The 19479-nt window shown below is 41.4% G+C and overlaps 2 protein-coding genes across 4 annotated transcripts in view; both read right to left on the bottom strand.

The window, feature by feature from the left end:
• The window catches only part of LOC120054211 (zinc finger protein aebp2-like), a 60457-nt gene extending 44922 nt beyond the window's left edge, over positions 1-15535 (bottom strand). For both annotated transcript variants that reach the window (XM_039001672.1, XM_039001674.1), the window contains exons 1-4: positions 14842-15535; positions 4773-4995; positions 2545-2652; positions 2148-2340 (exon numbers count right to left, since the gene is read on the bottom strand). In XM_039001672.1, coding sequence (XP_038857600.1) covers positions 2148-2340; positions 2545-2652; positions 4773-4995; positions 14842-15482 — 1165 coding nt within the window. In that variant the 5' untranslated portion in view covers positions 15483-15535. The remainder of the gene's footprint in view (positions 1-2147; positions 2341-2544; positions 2653-4772; positions 4996-14841) is intronic.
• A 2508-nt stretch (positions 15536-18043) lies between these two features.
• The window catches only part of LOC120054210 (pleckstrin homology domain-containing family A member 5-like), a 102840-nt gene continuing 101404 nt past the window's right edge, over positions 18044-19479 (bottom strand). For both annotated transcript variants that reach the window (XM_039001670.1, XM_039001671.1), the window contains one exon: positions 18044-19284. In XM_039001670.1, coding sequence (XP_038857598.1) covers positions 19250-19284 — 35 coding nt within the window. In that variant the 3' untranslated portion in view covers positions 18044-19249. The remainder of the gene's footprint in view (positions 19285-19479) is intronic.

Genomic DNA, 19479 nt, shown 5'->3' with positions numbered 1-19479 from the left:
CTTTGCACTCAGGTCAAATACTTACATTTTTGTCTCATCAGACCACAAAATATTTTGCCATATGATCTGAGTCTTTTACGTGCCTATTGCAAACCTGCATTTTTCTTAGGTGTGGCTTTTCTCTGGCCACTCTCCCATAAAGCCCAGATTGGTGAAGTGCTGTAGAGACTGTTTTCCTTCTGGAAGGTTCTCCCATCTTAGTCAAGGAACTCTGTAGTTCTGTCAGAGTGGTCATTGGGACATTGGGTTCTTGGTCACCTCCCTGACCAAGGTCCTTCTTGCCCGGTTGCTGAGTTCTGTCAGACGGCAAGCTCTACATAGAGTCTGGGTAGTTCCATATTTTTTCCATTTCCCAATGATGGAGAGCACTGTGTTCGTGGAAACTTTCAACACTCTAGAAATTGTTTTATACCCATATATATGACTTATCACCATTATATCTCAGAGATCTAAGGACAGTTCCTTGGACTTTATGGTATAGTTTCTGCTCCGACATGCACTGTCAACTGTGGGACTGTCACACCCTGATCCGTTTCAGCTGTCTTTGTGATTGTCTCCACCCCCCTCCAGGTGTAGCCCATCTTCCCAATTATCCCCTGTGTATATATACCTGTGTTCTCTATTTGTCTGTTGCTAGTTCGTCTTGTTTGTTCAAGTCAACCAGCGTTTTGTGTCTCAGCTCCTGCTCTTTCCAGTCTCTCTTTTCTCGTCCTCCTGGTTTTGACCCTTGCCTGTCCTGAATCGGAGCCCACCAGCCTGAACACTCTGCCTAACCCTGACCCTGCTTGCTGTCTGGTACTCTTGCCCCACCTCTGGTTTACTGACCACTGCCTGCCTTGACTTGTCAATCGCCTGCCCCTGTTGAAACATGGTTCGACGTGGTCTGCACCCCACCTTCATACCTAATAGGGACCTATTAGAAAGACCTATTTCTTTCTAAATCAATTGAATTGGCCACAGGTGGACTCCAATCAAGTTGTAGTGACATTTCAAGGATGATCAAAGGAAGTTATTGACCTAGACCTACTGTGTTATTGACTTGTTTATTGTTTACTCCATGTGTAACTCTGTGTTGTTGTCTGTTCACACTGCTATGCTTTATCTTGGCCAGGTCGCAGTTGTAAATGAGAACTTGTTCTCAACTAGCCTACCTGGTTAAATAAAGGTGAAATAAAAAATAAAAAAATAAAAAAAAGTTGGATGCACCTGAGCTCAATTTGGAGGGTCGGAGCAAAGGGGTGTGAATACTAACTTCTGTATTTAATTTGCAATACTTTTGCAAAAAATTCTAAAAACCTGTTTTCATTTTGTCATTATAGATGGGTGAGAAAAACATACATTTCTTTGGCTAACCTGTACCTCCACACATTGACTCTGTACCGGTACCCCATGTATACAGCCTCATTACTAAGCTGTACCCTCACACATTGACTCGGTACCCCATGTATATAGCCTCATTACTAACCTGTACCCCCACACATTGACTCGGTACCGATACCCCATGTATATAGCCTCATTACTAACCTGTACCCCCACACATTTACTCGGTACCGGTACTCCATGTATATAGCCTCATTACTAACCTGTACCCCCACACATTGACTCGGTACCGGTACTCCATGTATATAGCCTCGTTATTGTTATTTTATTGTTACTGTTTTATATTTCTTCTTAAAACGGCATTGTTGGTTAAGGGCATGTCAGTAAACATTTCACAGTAAGTTCTAGACCTGTTGTATTTGGCGCATGTGACAAATACAATTTGATTTGATTTAATCCATTTTGAATTCAGGCTGTAACAGCATGTGGAATAAATTAAGGGGTATGAATGTCTTCTGAAGGCACTTTATGTGTGTATGTGCAGTCCAATTCTAACCTCTCTTCCCAGAGGACTAAAAGGAGGCTAAAACATCTCTTTTAGAGTGACACACACACAGCAACCACTTGCACACACAGCAACTACTCACACACACTAATAAATAAATAAGTCCACTGCTATTCCTTAATAAAGTTTACCATGTATTCTACTTCAATAAAATATATCAAATATAAAGTAGGCTATAACTAGTTTTTAGAAAATGTACATGAAGGCATATTGTAGTAAAACATTTTCCAGAACACAAACACACACTGTAGTGGGTACATACGTAGGGAGCGCCTGCGTTTGTTCATCAGGATTCGTTTCTTTCTCTTATTAAGCCCAGCCTTAGACGGTGACTCCTCCTTCAGTCTGCCCTGACTGGACAGCTTAGAGGAGCTCTGCTGGCTGAAGTGGGTGGGAACATGGCGCGCTAGCCCCCCCTGGGACGCGAAACTGGCATTGCAGCCCCCGACCACACACTACAGTGGGAGAGAGAGGAAGAGAGAAAGAGAGCGAGAGCAAGGGTCAGTGACAAGCAGGTCACCATTCAGTAAACCACCTGACCACCATCTGGTAACAATGCTACAATTGCTGCAGGGATCGCATGCATATACAAAACAATATATGCATTCACTGTACTTTGGATAAAAGTGTCTGCCTAGTGGAATATATTATTACATTACCTTGAAGGGTTTGTCTCCGCTGTGTGTCAGCATGTGTCTCTGGAGCCAGCTCTGACTGGTGGAAGGGGTGTTGTACACCTTACAGCCCTTCCACAGACACACAAACACCTGGAGGAAGAGTGTGAGAAAGTGAGAGAGAGCGAGATGGCATGAGGAAGAGAGTTGAGAGAGAAGAGAGAGAGAGAGAGAAGAGAGACAGAGATAGAGAAAAGAGAGGGAGAAAGAGTTGGATATGGTGGAGAGAAAGATCAGACAAGCAAAACATTTTTTAGAAGAAGTCGCTTCTCCAGACAGCCGTTTGCGGTCTAACAAGTGGGTCTAAAGAGGAATAGAGAGAGGGGAGAGTGATCCCACAGAGACACACAAAGCTTAACTTCGTATGGCTGCAGGGGCAGTATTGAGTAACTTGGATGAAAGGTGCCCATTTCAAACGGCCTCGTACTCAATTCTTGCTCGTACAATATGCATATTATTATTACTATTGGATAGAAAACACTCTCAAGTTTCTAAAACCGTTTGAATTATATCTGTGAGTAAAACAGAACTCATTTTGCAGCAAACTTCCTGTCAGAAAGTGAAAAATCTCAAATCGAGGCTCTGTTCCAGGGCCTACCTAATCTTTTGCTTGAAATCTATTAGTAGACATGCACTTCATACGCCTTCCACTAGATGTCAATAGGCTGTGAGAGGTGAAATGGGGTCTCTAGCTCTTTCTATGGTCAAAAGAGAGCGCTTGGAATGACAGGACCCCAATTTCCTTTGTTCAGGAAGACGCGGAAAGGACTTCCGGATTGGCTTCTGAAAAGCTGTTGTTATAGACGGCTAATAGCTCCGGCTTTGATTTTATTTGATAAATGTGACAATATCATCGTAAAGTATGTTTTGTCAATATAGTTTAATCAGATTATTGAAATTTTTTCGGGAGTTTTGGCGTGTTCCGTTCTCTGAGTTTGTTGACGATGGAGAGCTTCGCGCCACTTGGCAAGTTTTGCTTGCTAAATCGAGAGGGAAAAAGGCCGTTCTAAAACCAAACAACGATTGTTCTGGACGAAGGACCCCTTATACAACATTCTGATGGAAGATCATCAAAAGTAGGACCCATTTATGATGTTATTTCATATATCTGTCGAACATGTGTACTATTAGTTTGCGCCCAGATTTTGGGCGCTCTCTCGCCATAACGTAAGCTGCATGTCGTAATTAAGTTATTTTTAGAATTCTAACACGGCGATTGCATTAAGAACTAAGCTATCTTTAATTTGCTGTCCAACATGTATTTTTTAGTAAAGTCTATGAATAGTTATTTGATTAGAATAGGTGAGTGTCAGAAATATATCCGGACATTCTGGGAAAAAGATGCTAAGTTTTCCCAATGTATAACCACGATTTGTGCCGCTAAATATGCACATTTTCGAACAAACCATATATGTATTGTGTAATATGATGTTATAGGACTGTCATCTGATGAAGTTTGAGAAGGTTAGTGAAAGAATTAATATCTTTTGCTGGTTTATTCGCTATCGCTAACGTGCCTAACGAATCAATGCTGTTGTGTGGTTGGCTATTGTAGTAAGCTAATATAATGCTATATTGTAAAACACTTAAAGAATCGGAAGTATTGGCTGGATTCACGAGATGTTTGTCTTTAATTTGCTGTACACCATGTATTTTTCATAAATGTTTTATGATGAGTATTTAGGTATTTCAATTTGGTCTCTGTAATTGTTCTAGCTGCTTCGGTGCTATTTCCGATTGTAGCTGCAATGTAAAACTATGATTTATACCTCAAATATGCAAATTTTTCGAACAAAACATAGATTTATTGTATAACTTGTTATAAGACTGTCATCTGATGAAGTTGTTTCTTGGTTAGTTTGGTTGGTTCTTGGTTAGTTAGGTTGGTTTTGTGCAAGCTACCTGTGCTGTGAAAAATGTCTGTGCTTTTTTGTATTTGGTGGTGAGCTAACATAAATATACGTGGTGTTTTCGCTGTAAAACATTTTAAAAATCGGACATGTTGGCTGGATTCACAAGATGTGTATCTTTCATTTGCTGTATTGGACTTGTTAATGTGTGAAAGTTAAATATTTCTAAAAAATATCTTTTGAATTTCGCGCCCTGCACTTGGACGGGCTGTTGTCATAAGTGTACCGACACCGGGCTGCAGCCATAAAAGGTTAAATACTTGTAGCCTACAGAACAGCCTGTATTACCCTGGTTCTACCCACCCCTCCTCTTTGTCCATCGACATGCACGCCCCTGATGTGTTCAGCCAGGTCAGGGCTGCAGGTGAAGCAGAGGCCACACTGGTCCCAGCAACAGGTATAGCCAACCGCCTGGCCCTTGGTAGTGGAGTGGCACTGGGCGGCACTGCCCTGTCCATTCATCATGGCTGGGGTGGACCGCCCGCTGGATACCGTGCTCTCCATGTCCATTAGGGTACTGCTGACACTGAGAGAGAGCAAGAGAATGAGAAAAATTGTGATTGAGAGGTTAAAGAGATGTTACAATTAAATCACTGTAGCAAACTGACCAGAGCAAAATAGTCCAGCAGTTCCAGTAGCCTCCATCTCTATATTATCTGTCTTTAGACTGTGATCCACTACTAAGAATTAAGAGTGCAAAAGAAGTAGACATCTGTATTCTATACATGACAGTAAAGAGCACTGTTTGGTTATCATGTTTCTGTAGAGTTTGCAAAACAAATGGCCACTGGATTGATGCAGATAATTATGATATTAAAATGCCAGGTAGGCATAGTACTTTGTAGCTAGTTAACATTTAATTGAGAAGGTTTTTGGGAAAGCCTTTCCATCTACTAGAAGACAGCTAGGTCTATCATTAGCATACCTATATTTTTCCTGTTCCTTAAATCGTTTGAAACCAAGACATTTTACTTCATATTATGAGTCATGTCTTACCTTGCTTCAATGTAGCCTATTGCCAAAATCCCACCATAGAAACAATTATTTTAAAAGACTTCCTCATATTTTTTATTTTTTATTTAACCTTTATTTAAGACTTCCTCATATGCATTCTCCTCTTCTATTGTTTTTTCCCCCAACTTTCTTTCATTGTCTAGCAGCCAAAGACATTATCCTAGTCATATTAGCACTCCATGATAGTTGTTGCATTTTTAGATATCCCCTCTTTCAACATTTCTAATGGATATTTTGGCATTAATACGTGTCACATATCAGTTTGCAAACAATGTTTAAAAAATATATATTATTGAGTTAATAAAGCCGCATACAAACAAGGCAGCTCCAAAAAGCAGGTGTTTCAGCTTAGCTCAGTGCTTTCTGTGGTGGTGGGGCAGCCAGCGGAAAATACAGAGCATAAGGGTTGATGATGTTTTCTAGTCGTGCCATGATTGTTTCAGTGTTCTGTCACTCAAGGGGACACTACGTCACCACCAAATCGAAGGGTAGAGCTCGAAAATTCAAGCCTCTTGGGTGCTACGTGTAACTTTTTTATTTAACTAGGCAAGTCAGTTAAGAACAAATTCTTATTTAAAATGACAGCCTACCCCGGACGATGCTGGGACAATTGTGTGCTCCCTATGGGACTCCCAATCACGGCTGGATGTGATACAGTGCCCATTCAAGAAGGCTCAAGGTCATTAGCCAGAGATAAAATGACGTCAAATCACGTTATACTAGGAAACTAGCAGTCATTATGAATCAAATGGACAATCTACTCGCAAATCTTTTTCAATCCTTGTCATATGAAGAGAAATATTGAAGAGAAATGATAGATAAAAAGTATCGGTAATCATCAGCCATTGGAGATGAACATTATACAATAAGTTGGAAATCGCAATTTCAACAATGAATGGAAGGAAGGAATCAGTGGCTAACTGCAAGCATTGCAAAGCAATCACTAGCCTGATATTCAGTGGAGTGGGTGTGTAGTCCCAAGTCTGAGTTTAAGGGGCTCTTTTCCAAGTTTAAAAGGATAAACATTCAACATTGGCCATGCTGGTAATCCAGCATTACTTTTGCCACGCTCAAAACAACTGGAAATTTGGAACTGGGAAATCTGACATCAGTGACTTCAAGATAACTAGGAACACTGAAAAAAAATGACCCCCGACTGGGAAAATACGTTTTGAAAGGTCATCCAACAGGGAATTGCAAGTCAGGAACTCGGGCCTCTTTCTAGAGCTCCGACCTGAAGATCACTGACGTCATCATGATTCAACCTTGTTTTTTTCCCAAGTTCCCAGTTGTCTTGAAAGCATCATAAATCCAGAGAATCCCAGACTTTGATGACAAAGTTTAATGACAAAATTTGCCCACGAAGGACCGCCGTACCACCTTCCTGTTCAAGTGAGCACAGCACAACAAGGTGATTCCAAAAATGTATTGTATGCTGCTGCATAAATGACGTAATATGCCAGGGAGATATGTATACTAAGTGTATGTTGTGTAGTAAGCTGTTAGTGGCCCATGTGGCTCACCCGGATATTTTGGTCACCCATAATCCTCATAATTTCTCCTACTGTTCTGACTTGGTGGTATACTTGTAGCCTATAGCCTGTTTTAGAGAAATGTAATTATCGAATATTGTAAGAGTTTATTGTCTGCTTTATATGCCCCCTTTATTTATCCTACGGTTCTGAGTTGGTGTAGAGGGAGAACACTAAGAATGGCCCATGTTCTGAATTCTGTCATTGTATATTTCAAAAGTGCTGAACAAATACTTATATTGACTACGTCCATTCTAGCTCGCTCATTAATGTCTTCATTGAAATTACGGATTGCCTTTTATCCGCTTGTCTCCCCCTTATGGCATAGTTTGTACATTTCAATTGTCAGTAGAAACCACATAGCCATATCAGGTATGTTTTTTAAAAGGCAGTAAATGAGGATGAATGAACTGTTTTGCTGCCAGACTAGTCTCTGCTGATAGCCAGGTGTAGCAGTGGTAAGGTGTTGGGACTGCTGTTGGTACTCTGCTATTGGGACAGCTTTATGTAGGCCCTAACAGGTTGTGTGCACCGTTTGTCACCGTTATAGTGCAATTAACGTATTTTTTTGTGTTGTGTTGTGGCTTTGCTGGCATTGATCCCAAATATTTTGGGGGGAGTTTGCCCCACCAAAATGTACATGCTAAAATAGTCACTGAGGCCACACTGTTGACAAAAGGCCTCCAAAAAAGTAAATTAATCCATATAGCCGAATAATAATTCATAATAGATCAATGTTTTTCCATACATTTCATACCAATATTAATATAATCAAAATGTATATAGTAGAAATATGTGTCAATCACCCATGGACTGGTTCATATTTATAACGGACTCTTCCATCCTGACTTGAGTTCCCATGCTGCCGGGTCATGGCTAGAAGGAATCCTGCTTTTTTCAAATTAACGTCAGATTTGACCTTTCGTAGTAGGTTAGGATAACTTGTGCAGCAGGTTTGGAGAATTAACGTAGCAGGTTAGGAGAATTAGGTTAAGGTTAAGAAAATGGTTAGGGTTAGTTAAAATGCAAAAACGTTCAACATTTGACGTTAATTTGACAAAAGCTGGGACCCTTACTTTCATTGAAGAGCTGCAGCAAAAACTCTTGAGGCGCTTTCAGAAGAGCGGGGCAGAGAAAATAAAAAAAGTCTGATTTAATTTGAACAGAAAAGCATTTCTTTAGTATAAAGACAGATAATACTGGCATCATCGTCGAGGGAGAGGACACGACGACCAGCCCAGAGACAGGCCCAGGCCTAGCTAGCACTTCAACCAAAAGCATTACTGCCTCTGCGGCTGTCGGTGGTTCATCATCAGTACTGTCTACCGGCTAACACTAGAAACAGCAAAGCAGTCGCTGATGTCCAACTAAAGCAAGAGCTCGGATTCAGAGCCTGATTCACCCCCAGCCCTTGCTTTGCAAGAGTCACAGAGATCAACCAGCACGTGGACCTACTACAGAGCATGTGTTTAAGTGATGATGAAGCATTGTGACCGGAGGCACTGTCTTGACAAACAGAGGTGTGATCTTGTCAAAAAGGAGCCATATCAGATCAGAGATATTGTATTCCTTCAAAGTGGGGACCCAGTCCTTTCGGAGATTTAGTAGTGACAACAGAAAAAGTTGTGAAAAACTGAGACAAAATTACATGGCTTGTATATTCTAGTATACATCCTTTATAAACACAAACTCAATTCCTTGACAACCACTCTGCACTGCTCTGTGAAGTGCAAGAAGAATGAATGCTGAGGCCATATCACTGTAAATGACGCATGACCAATGCAGACGTCGGATTGACCATGCACCCAGATGCACAATGCACTTCTCTCTCCAGAATGCGCCGATTTGTACACATTCATTGTTTCATAACTTAATTGTGTGAATTGTTTGCGTTTGATTGTTAGTGTATATCAATTCCCTATTACATATCACCAGTAGTACATTTACCACTAATTACCTAATTTGACTCCAGTTTTCCCGTTCTGATTGTCTGAGTGGACACACTGTTTGCAGAGCGCACAACCTATGCTACACATGTGAGAAACAAATGTAGGTTTATTTAATTCCATTTCCGAGTTTTGTCAATTTAACCATTGTCTTTTTTTTGGAGCGCTCCTGTCAATGTGGAGTAAGGACGCGCATGCAAAAAAGTAGGCCTATAGGCTACCTGTCACGTCTACTTCCGCTCCTCCCCTCCAACGAGCGAAGTCGCCGGTTTACTAACATTACGTGCACCTGACATTCGTCATTACGCGCACCTGCGCTTCATCATTAGGCACACCTGGACTCCATTACCTCCCCTTTATCTAGCACTCCCTTAGGTTCTTTCCCCAGGCAGTATTGTTTCTGTTGTTCATGTCTAGACACTACTCCTACTTTGTATCGTTACATGTTTGTTATATTAAACTTACCACCTGCTTCTCGACTCCCAGCGTCTACTTTACACTAGTGATGCATCGATATGACATTTTTGTCCGGTACCATATCCAATATTTTCCTTGGATGCAAAACAAAAAAACATACCGATAACCTATATTTAAAATGTTAGCGGCCTTTTAAGCATTCTAGTACAGTTAAATAGTTAACACACACACACATGGACGCAGCGGTCTAAGGCACTGCATCTCAGTGCAAGAGGCGTAACTACAGTCCCTGGTTCGAATCCAGGCTGTATCACATCCGTCCGTGATTGGGAGTCCCATAGGGCGGCGCACAATTTGCCCACAATTTGCCCAGCGTTGCCCGTCATTGTAAATAAGAATTTGTTCTTAACTGACTTGCCTAGTTAAATAAAGGTAACACACACCATACTGACCAAAAAGTAATTTTTGGGGCATTTAATTATCTCCCCATTACCAGAAAAACATAATCAAAACCTATTTATTTCACTTATTTGCTATGCTGTTTCATTGTTCATTTGTTTCATTCTCAACCAGGATTTCTATGGAACGCTGTTTGGGTTCTTTGCGTGTCAAAAAAAGATACATGTCAAATAACGTGTCAAATTACACTATTTGACATGTCAAATAAGCTTGTTGACCAATCAGGACCTGAATATGACTGCACGTCACATAATAAATTAACACGTTCATACATTTACGTAGTTATTACACATTGATTACACTATCACTCGTATTTCATATGTCACAACGATTCATCGATATGTATGCTATGATGCTAGTAAAGTTGTCTCGCGCACCTACAGTGCTGGTCATAAAAAAAGGCTAGCTAGCTCATGGATGCAAACAATGTTCTTCCCAAAAACATAGCAAGACATCTAAAATAACCCTAATTTATAAGACAGTTCTTATTTGATTAATGGTGGTTGGACCTATCTATGAGAAGCTTTTATTTTATTTTTTATTTTGAAGGCAAACTGCAAATTCCACTATTGTGCCTAATCCTTATTGTGGCCAACTTCACAACACATAACCCGGGTCCGGTCGAGCCTCATTAGCCAGATGAAGCTAGCTGGCTGCTTATAACGTTAGCTTTGGGCAACAGGGTTAAGTAGCTGGCTAGCTATTTATTTTCATGAACTGAAGTTCAATTTCAATAGGCAAACAACAAGTGGCAACCTTGCTTGTTTGCAGACATTTGTGTACAGCTTTGACAGTGCTACTGTATCTGTTTTGACACGCAAAGACCCAAACGGCGTTCTATAGTATGTATGTCGTGAAGCTAATAGCAGTGATGCTATTACTGTGTAACTCTTAGGGCAACATCTGAAAAATAGCGCACCTGGTAGTGTGTACCGGTGCTCGACCAGTCGGCAAAAGCCAACATCACCCACGACAGAGAACGGTTGATTGTTAATGGCAATGAATTCCATTATCTTGGCGTTAATGGATTTCACCTTAGAGTAATAACATTTCAGCGAGATAACTCAATCAAATGACTGCTCGACTTGTTGACTGCTCGATCCACACAGCAGACATTGTGTGGGCTAGGTTAGGAATGCTGTGATGCACGTCTAGTGCAAAATTTTACGTGGCGTCATTATGTCGTTTACCTACGTTATATAGGTATGCACAGTAGCTTTGACATCGGTTTTTAACTTCTTTGGGGTAGGGGGCAGTATTTTCACGACCGGATGAAAAGTGTGCCCAGAGTAAACTGCCTGCTACTCAGGCCCAGATCCTAGGATATGCATATTATTAGTCGATTTGGATAGAAAACACTCTGAAGTTTCTAAAACTGTTTGAATGATGTCTGAGTATAACAGAACTCATATGGCAGGCAAAAACCTGAGAAAAAAATCTTTGCTTATCCAAGATACAGTGGACATGGGGTCATGTTGTACTTCCTAAGGCTTCCACTAGATGTCAACAGTCTATAGAACCTTGTTTGATGCTTCTACTGTGAAGTGGGGGCGAATGAGAGGAGATTGAGTAAAGTCTCTCCCAGAGTGCCACGAGCTGACCATGCGCTGACCATGCGCTTTCATGTGAGAGTTAGCTGCGTTCCATCGCATTTCTGAAGACAAAGGAATTCTCCGGTTGGAACATTATTGAAGATTTATGTTAAAAACATCCTAAAGATTGATTCTATACATCATTTGACATGTTTCTACGGACTGTAACAGAACTTTTTGGACTTTTCGTCCGTAATTTTCGCTGGACTTGCACGCACATTTAGATTGTGTACTGAACGCGCGAACAACAAGGAGGAATTTGGACATTATCGAACAAAACAAACATTTATTGTGGAACTGGGATTCCTGGGAGTGCATTCTGATGAAGATCATCAAAGGTAAGTGAATGTTTATAATGTTATTTCTGACTTCTGTTGACTGCACAATATGGCGGATATCTCTTTGGGTTGATTTGTCGTCTGAGCGTTGTACTCAAATTATTGCATGGTTTGCTTTTTCCGTAAAGATCTTTTGAAATCTGACACAGCGGTTGCATTAAGGAGAAGTGGATCTAGAATTCCATGCATAACAGTTGTATCTTTTAGCAATATTTATTATGAGTATTTCTGTAAATTGATGTGGCTCTCTGCAAAATCACCGGATGTTTTGGAACTACTGAACATAACGCGCCAATGTAAACTCAGATTTTTGGATATAAATATGAACTTTACCGAACAAAACATACATGTATTGTGTAACATAAAGTCCTATGAGTGTCATCTGATGAAGATCATCAAAGGTTAGTGAATCATTTTCTCTATTTCTGCTTTTTGTGACTCCTCTCTTTGGCTGGAAAAATGGCAGTGTTTTTCTGTGACTTGGCTCTGACCTAACATAATCGTTTGGTTTGCTTTCGTCGTAAAGCCTTTTTGAAATCGGACACTGTGGCTGGATTTACAACACGTGTATCTTTAAAATGGTGTAAAATACATGTATGTTTGAGGCATTTTAATTATGGGATTTCTGTTGTTTTGAATTTGGCGCCCTGCAGTTTCACTGGCTGTTGACGAGGTGAGACGCTACCGTCCCACATACCCTATAGAGGTTAACATCGGCGTTAAACTAGACGTTAGCTCAACCGTCCCATGGGGGGACACCGATCCCGTAGAGGTTTAACTCGTAGGCTTACCCCAGGTAACTTATTATTAACAAGGTTGCGGCTACTTGGTGAACACGCTCACTGTTCGCCTGGGTACAAGTTGTGGTGACCCACAGCGCTAGCAATGGCTGGTGCATAGCCATCAAACATTAAATATTTTCTGGTCAAGGATAAACATATGTTTTCAGAAAAAGGTGTAAACCTAAACAAAATGCATGTCCCTGTCCTCTTTCAAGATGTGGCCGATTTAAAGAACCAGAAGACGTTTTTTAATGGTTGCTGCATAATTTGATATACGTCGTCATCTTTTCATTTCATAGGCATCGAATTGAGTGAATGCTGCACAGGTTCACTGAGTTGCAAACCAAAGTCGCTACCTAAGATTATGAGCCAAGCAAGTGTTGCAAATTAGTTATGTAGTACCCAAAGAAGGCCACAGGGAGGAGTAAGAGAGCTATGAACCCATACCGTTTTTTTTGCGTTAAAAACCCTAAACCTACGTATAACCTATTTTAGCCTTAACACTAGGTATAACCTATTTTAGCCCTAACAATAGGTATAACCTATTTAAGCCTTAACCCCTAACCCTAATTATTGGGTAGGGTAGCCTAGAATACTTTTAGAAACTGTTTTAGTAATAATATTATGTTCGTAAATATAGTGCTAAATAGCATTTAGATTGTTGTTTTTTTTAAATCAAAAGCAATGTAAGCATTTGGCAGTTTTTTGTTATTAGTTATTTTATTTTTTTTATGTGGTTTTAACTAGGTGTGACCTAGTAACCTCTATGTGAAAGTCCAGCAATTGGCTGGGATAGGTGGTGCAGGTTTGAGACTGATCTCAGAAATTAATTAGAAAAATACAGTTTATTTCTCAACCGCCTCACCAATGTCTTTATGTGAATTAAACTTTTAATTGCTAAATATTTCCAAAAGATGACAGCATATAGGCTATAGCAGCAATATGATTGACATAAAATAGCATGCAATCAAAGACAACAGTGGGGCAAAAAAGTATTTAGTCAGCCACCAATTGTGCAAGTTCTCCCACTTAAAAAGATGAGAGGCCTGTAATTTTCACAGACTGGCAGCGATTGGGATCGCATCCTGACGAAGCCCCTGGGAAGAATTGCTGTCTTGGTTGCTCTGGGTGTTGTCTAGGTACTAGAGGGCTGGGGTCCAAGTCCTTACACTTTGATCACACCAACAGCGTCATTGCAATTTGGAACACCAGAATGACATTAATTTCCAATGAAACGCTGCTTTTGCCTTGCAACATTGTGTTGCAGTGCATTCGGTGTGGTGCATATGTTGGATTTATCGAACGAATGCGTCAAACTGTATGTGTAGACGGCTTGACAGAAATGGTAGCAGAAGGTGAATGTTGAACTTTTGTTGCATACTTATCCAGATGATGCTGCATACTATTTTGCACAATGACGCCGTTGGTGTGTTCAAAGCGTTATTTCATCTCCTGAAGTTGTTTTCACCTTTCGGCTCTTATTTACGCGTGTGTGTATAGACAGATGGATAACTCAATTCAGTCAAAGTAGAAAGATTGAAGGACTGCTAGCTAGATGGAGATGCGCTCTCCACCATATTCTGGTAAGTGAAGTTTTTGGGGCAGTGTGAACTACTGCTAAAACCGTGTATCCCGGGATGACACAGGCACAGTATGAAGGTATGGAAATCTGGATAACACCCAACCCTACAGGACACAGACCTGATGAAGATCACCACTAAGGCTGCTGAGGTTTTCTGCCTGAATCACAAGATGGCACACACACACACCAAGCAGCACTTAAGAGGATCCTAAGAGGGGCCCAGCCAATACATATGTATTAATAATCCTATCAACTAAATCCAATGCATTTAATAGAGTAATATTCTTTCTCCTCTTATCTATTTTCCTGCCTCGTCTTCTATGTGGTGACGTAAAGAACTTTACTAGTGATGGGAATTTCAAGTCAGCGCCAAACAGCTCTGGACTCAGACTGACATTTTGATAGTTCAATTACATGTCTTATTAAACTGGTCTCTGTCTTGGGCCTCAAAATCCGCAACTGAATGAAGCCTACATAACCTGTTTAGCTTCACAAATGATTTATAAGTACATTTCTTTAGCACAAGATGTGACATGGGAGAGAGGGCACTGGATACAATGTACTGGATCATGAATGCGCAAGCGTATTCGCAGAAAAACTTTTCTTATAGTATTCGTAGCCGCCCATTCACTCAATATGATTAGGGCTCTAGTTGAGTGTGAAATCAAAACATATGTCGATGTTAGTCTAGACATCTTAGAAGAACCAACCTGTCCTCTGAATCCATCCGGCTGAGTGGCTCTCCGTCCGAGGATGACATTTCTACACTGGCTCTCCTCTTGTCCCCAACCGCAAGTTCCCCGCCTCCTGTGTTTGTTTTCTCTTCCGCAGACTCCGGGGCATCCTCACTGGTGGCTTTTCCTTTCACGCAACTCACTATAACAGGCAACTGGCGATCTTCTCTCGGCTCTTCTTCTGGTTTTATTTCTAATTCCTTTACCGTATCGTCAAAAATATTATCACTAGTATCAACATCGTCCTCCGGGACCGGTCTATCTTCCTCTGATTTGGTAAGTTGGCATCCCACCACCACGTCATCATTCGCGTCCCTTGTTGCTGCTGCGACTGTTGTTGCCACTGTCACCACCACTACCGCTTCCGCAGCCGCTACCGCTCCGACAGCCACGGCCTCCTCCTCTGCAGCAGGTTTCGCATCCCCTACTTCTCCGTCTTGCACGCACTCCGCAACCGCTTCCGCAATTTTCAGCGGTGCATCTACACAGCTTTCACCCGCCTCATCTTTCACTGCTTCTGGATCTTGCTGCTTTTCCTTTTCGGTCTTTTCTGTAAGCATTTCGCTGTTTTCCTCGCTCAATACGGGAGTCTCCAACTCAGAAGCATCGGTAGCCATGTTTGCAGAACACCAATGGCTACGTTCACGATTTCCACAGCTATTGCTGTACTGCCCATCGTCATTTGTCGCACGACTGGCCTGATGTAAACATTGGACAGAAGCGTAGCGGGGCGGGGATAAATAGTGACGTCATATTTTCGATCCTTGACAAATCACGTGTGTGAGAAATCACAACGAGATTGCAAGGCTGCCTGCAGATATTTGAGATTGAACGGATAGGTCAATCGCCGATACATTGCACAATTGTATCTCAGTTGCAAATGGTTATAATCACGGATCTAAAAATGGGTAGCAGCCTGCCAATCCAGAGCTGTTTTTATCTGTGACCACACGGGGGAGCCATTGCTCTAGTTTTAAACCCTCCGTTCTAGGGGTTTCCTTTGAACTTCACCTTACTATACCAGTGACATTCCACTGTTATATGCCTAGTGCAAAACACGACAAACATCTCATTTAAAGTCTTATGGAAGCACATGCAGATTGTGATCACTTTTAAGACCTTCATAATGGTCTCCTGTAGCAGTTTTACCTCTTAGGCCACAACTTCAGTGTTGGTTTGAGATCCATGCAGTTGTTTATGGATCATCCAAGATCATCTGTGCCTGAGTTTCTTATTGTTCTCCAAGCAACTGGAAAGTAAAAAAAAAAAAACACTATCTGTGTGTAAAGGACATAACGCTGCTTGTTTAGCGAGGACCACTTCATCCCGATTCGCCCTTACCTGGCGTGAACTTGGGACCTCTGCACAAACAAAACACATGACTGCTGTACACAAGCATCTTAGCTACCACGCCACCTCAAAAGATAGCTAACGAGGCGATGCAAGAGGGACACTTAAGGTTGAGAAGGAAGTTTTGAGAAGGAAGTTTCCAACATCCCCATGTGCATATTTTGTTCAATACTGTATTGTCTAACAGCCCTCAGTTAGGATAGTTAGGTGTCCATACTAATCATTTCCAATACAACTCTATATGACAGAATAGTAACCACCACCAAACGACCACTGTGTATTATCAGAAACATTTAACATTATATAAAACAGATCATGTGCAAATGTTCATATCCCAACTCTAATAATAGCGGAAAGGATTCAGACCCATTCCCTTTTTCCACATTTTGTTACGTCACACCCTTTTTCTAAAATGAAAAAAATCTATTTAATCAATCTACACACAATACCCTATAATGACCATGCCATTTTTTTTTGCAAATGTATTAACAATAAAAACATACCATACTTACATAAGTATTCAGACCCTTTGATATGAGACTCGGAATTGAGCTCAGGTGCATCCTGTTTCCATTGATCATCCTTGAGATGTTTCTACAACTTGATTGGAGTCCACCTGTGGTAAATTCAATTGATTGGGCATGCTTTGGAAAGGCGCACACCTGTCTATATAAGATCCCACAGTTGACAGTGCATGTCAGAGCAAAAACCTAGCCATGAAGTCTAAGGAATTTGCTGTAGTGCTACGAGACAGGATTGTGTCGAGGCACAGATCTGGGACAGGGTACCAAAACATTTCTGCAGCACTGAAGGTCCCCAAGAACAGTGGCCTTCATAATTCTTAAATGGAAGAAGTTTGGAACCTCCAAGACCCTTCCTAGAGTTGGCCGCATGGCCAAACTGAGCAATCGGAGGAGAAGGGCCTTGGTCATGGTGGTGACCAAGAACCAATGGTCACTCTGACAGAGCTCCAGAGTTCCTCTTCGGAGATGGGAGAACCTTCCAGAAGGACAACCATCTCTGCAGCGCTCCACCAATCAAGCCTTTATGGTAGAGTGGCCAGACGGAAGCCACTCCTCAGTAAAAGGCACATGACAGCCCGCTTGGAGTTTGCCAAAAGGCACCTAAAGGACTCTTAGTCTGATGGTGAAACCTAGATTGAACTCTTTGGCCTAAATGCAAAGCGTCACGTCTGGAGGAAACCTTACACCATCCCTACAGTGAAGCACGGTGGTGGCAGCATCATGCTGTGGGGATGTTTTTCAGCGGCAGGGACTGGAAGACTAGTCATGCTCGAGGGAAAGATGAACGGAGCAAAGCACAGCGAGATCCTTGATGAAAACCTGCTCCAGAGCACTCAGAACCAGGTTCACTTTCCACCAGGACAACGGCCCGAAGCACACAGCCAAGACAACGCAGGAGTGGCTTCGGGACAAGTCTCTGAATGTCCTTGAGTGGCCCAGCCAGAGGTCGGACTTGAACCCGATCGAACATCTCTGGAGAGACCTGAAAATAGCTGTGCAGCAACGCTCCCCATCCAACATGACAGAGCTTGAGAGGATCTGCAGAGAAGAATGGGAGAAACTCTCCAAATACAGGTGTGCCAAGCTTGTAGCGTCATACCCAAGAAGACTCGAGACTGTAATCGCTGCCAAAGGTGCTTCAACAAAGTACTGAGTAAAGGGTCTGAATACTTATGTAAATGTGATATTTCCTTCTTTTTTTTTTACATTTGCAAACATTTCTAAAAACCTATTTTTGCTTTGTCAATATGGGGTATTGTGTGTAGATTGAGGGTAAAAACTATTTAATCCATTTTAGAATAAGGCTGTAACGTAACAAAATGTGGGAAAAGTAGAAAAAGTCAAGGGTTCTGAATACTTTTCCCGAATGCACTGCATACCCTACATCCTCTCATCTCATCCATCTGTGCCGTGTACCATAGTACAGTATATACACATAACTTCTTGGTAATTACATTTTGTAGACCAAAAAAAAGTGTATGCGTCTGAAATGGCACCTTATTCCCTACATAGTGTACTTCTTTTGACCAGTACCCATATGGGTCTGGTAAAAATATACATTCTCTTTTCTTCTCAGAAATAGAAAAACTAAACAAAGCATATTTTTAAAGCCAAAACATTCGTGCAAGTCGGCTACAACAGTGCGACAGGGTGTTTGTCCCAAATGTCACCCTATTCTCTATATAGTGCATTACTTTTGACTAGACCCCATAGGACCAAGGTCAAAATTAGTGCACTTCATAGGGAATATTGTGCCATTTGGAACAGCCAGGGAATGGCAGAAAAACCGACATATAAATATAATTACACCCAACCAGAAAAAAAAGTAGGAATAAACTGCAGTAGGAATAAAGTGGCACCTTCTTTGAATTATAAATCAAGTATATTTCTTTCTTCTTATATATTTATACTTTTACACATAAAACATAAATGGTTTGTGTTCTGGGATTGAACTAAAATGTAAACTCAATACAAACTAAAATATGAACTGAAATGCAATAAGAGTTAATAAAACAATGCTGAACAATGGAACTTTTAAACTATGAAAGAATCAATGGCATAACAGTGTGCCATCCTCATCACAGCAGGGTTCAGTCCATATATTCTTGACACACACATCAGCCATATTCAAACAAACTCCAAACAATATAAATAACGGCAATGAAACTACTCTAACAGCAACCAACAGTATCGATGTCTTATTATTGTGTTTTTGTTGCCAAGTTGTGATCCCATGGGGGAAGGGCGGGAGAGGGGAGGTTGTGTTGGTGATGACGTCAAAGGGTGATGACATCACAGGAAGTGACGCCATGGCACAGGAGGATGTGATGTCACAGTGAGGCATAGATTGAGCAGACAGCATATAAGGCCCAGCGCATGGCGTGGTCCAACTATCTGTCTGTCAGGTACAGTTCTCTTGGTCTACACTTTGTGCTGGGTGTATCATGTCCTTGTGTAGAGGTCTTCTTTACAGCAAACAGGAGCCTCCTCATCTCTCTGTGTCACATCGCTCACCTGTAGGTCTTCACTGAAGCCAGGGCCTGGGCTAAAACGAGAGGGAGAGAAGAAAAAAAAGAGCGAAATAAAAATTGTGTGAGAGAGGGAGAGAGAGAGAGACAGGTCAGACAGAGAGAGAGAAAAGTTGGAGAGATGTGTGTCAAAAATGTTAACAGCAATTGAAAGCCTGAGAGACGGCAAGTGTAAAGAGAGTCTGAAGAGAGAGGAGGGGCTGTGTAGAGAT

Source organism: Salvelinus namaycush, chromosome 9, assembly GCF_016432855.1.
Source record: "Salvelinus namaycush isolate Seneca chromosome 9, SaNama_1.0, whole genome shotgun sequence".
NCBI lineage: Eukaryota > Metazoa > Chordata > Actinopteri > Salmoniformes > Salmonidae > Salvelinus > Salvelinus namaycush.
The sequence above is the reverse complement of the archived record's forward strand: the minus strand, read 5'-3'. Positions and strand labels throughout refer to the sequence as shown.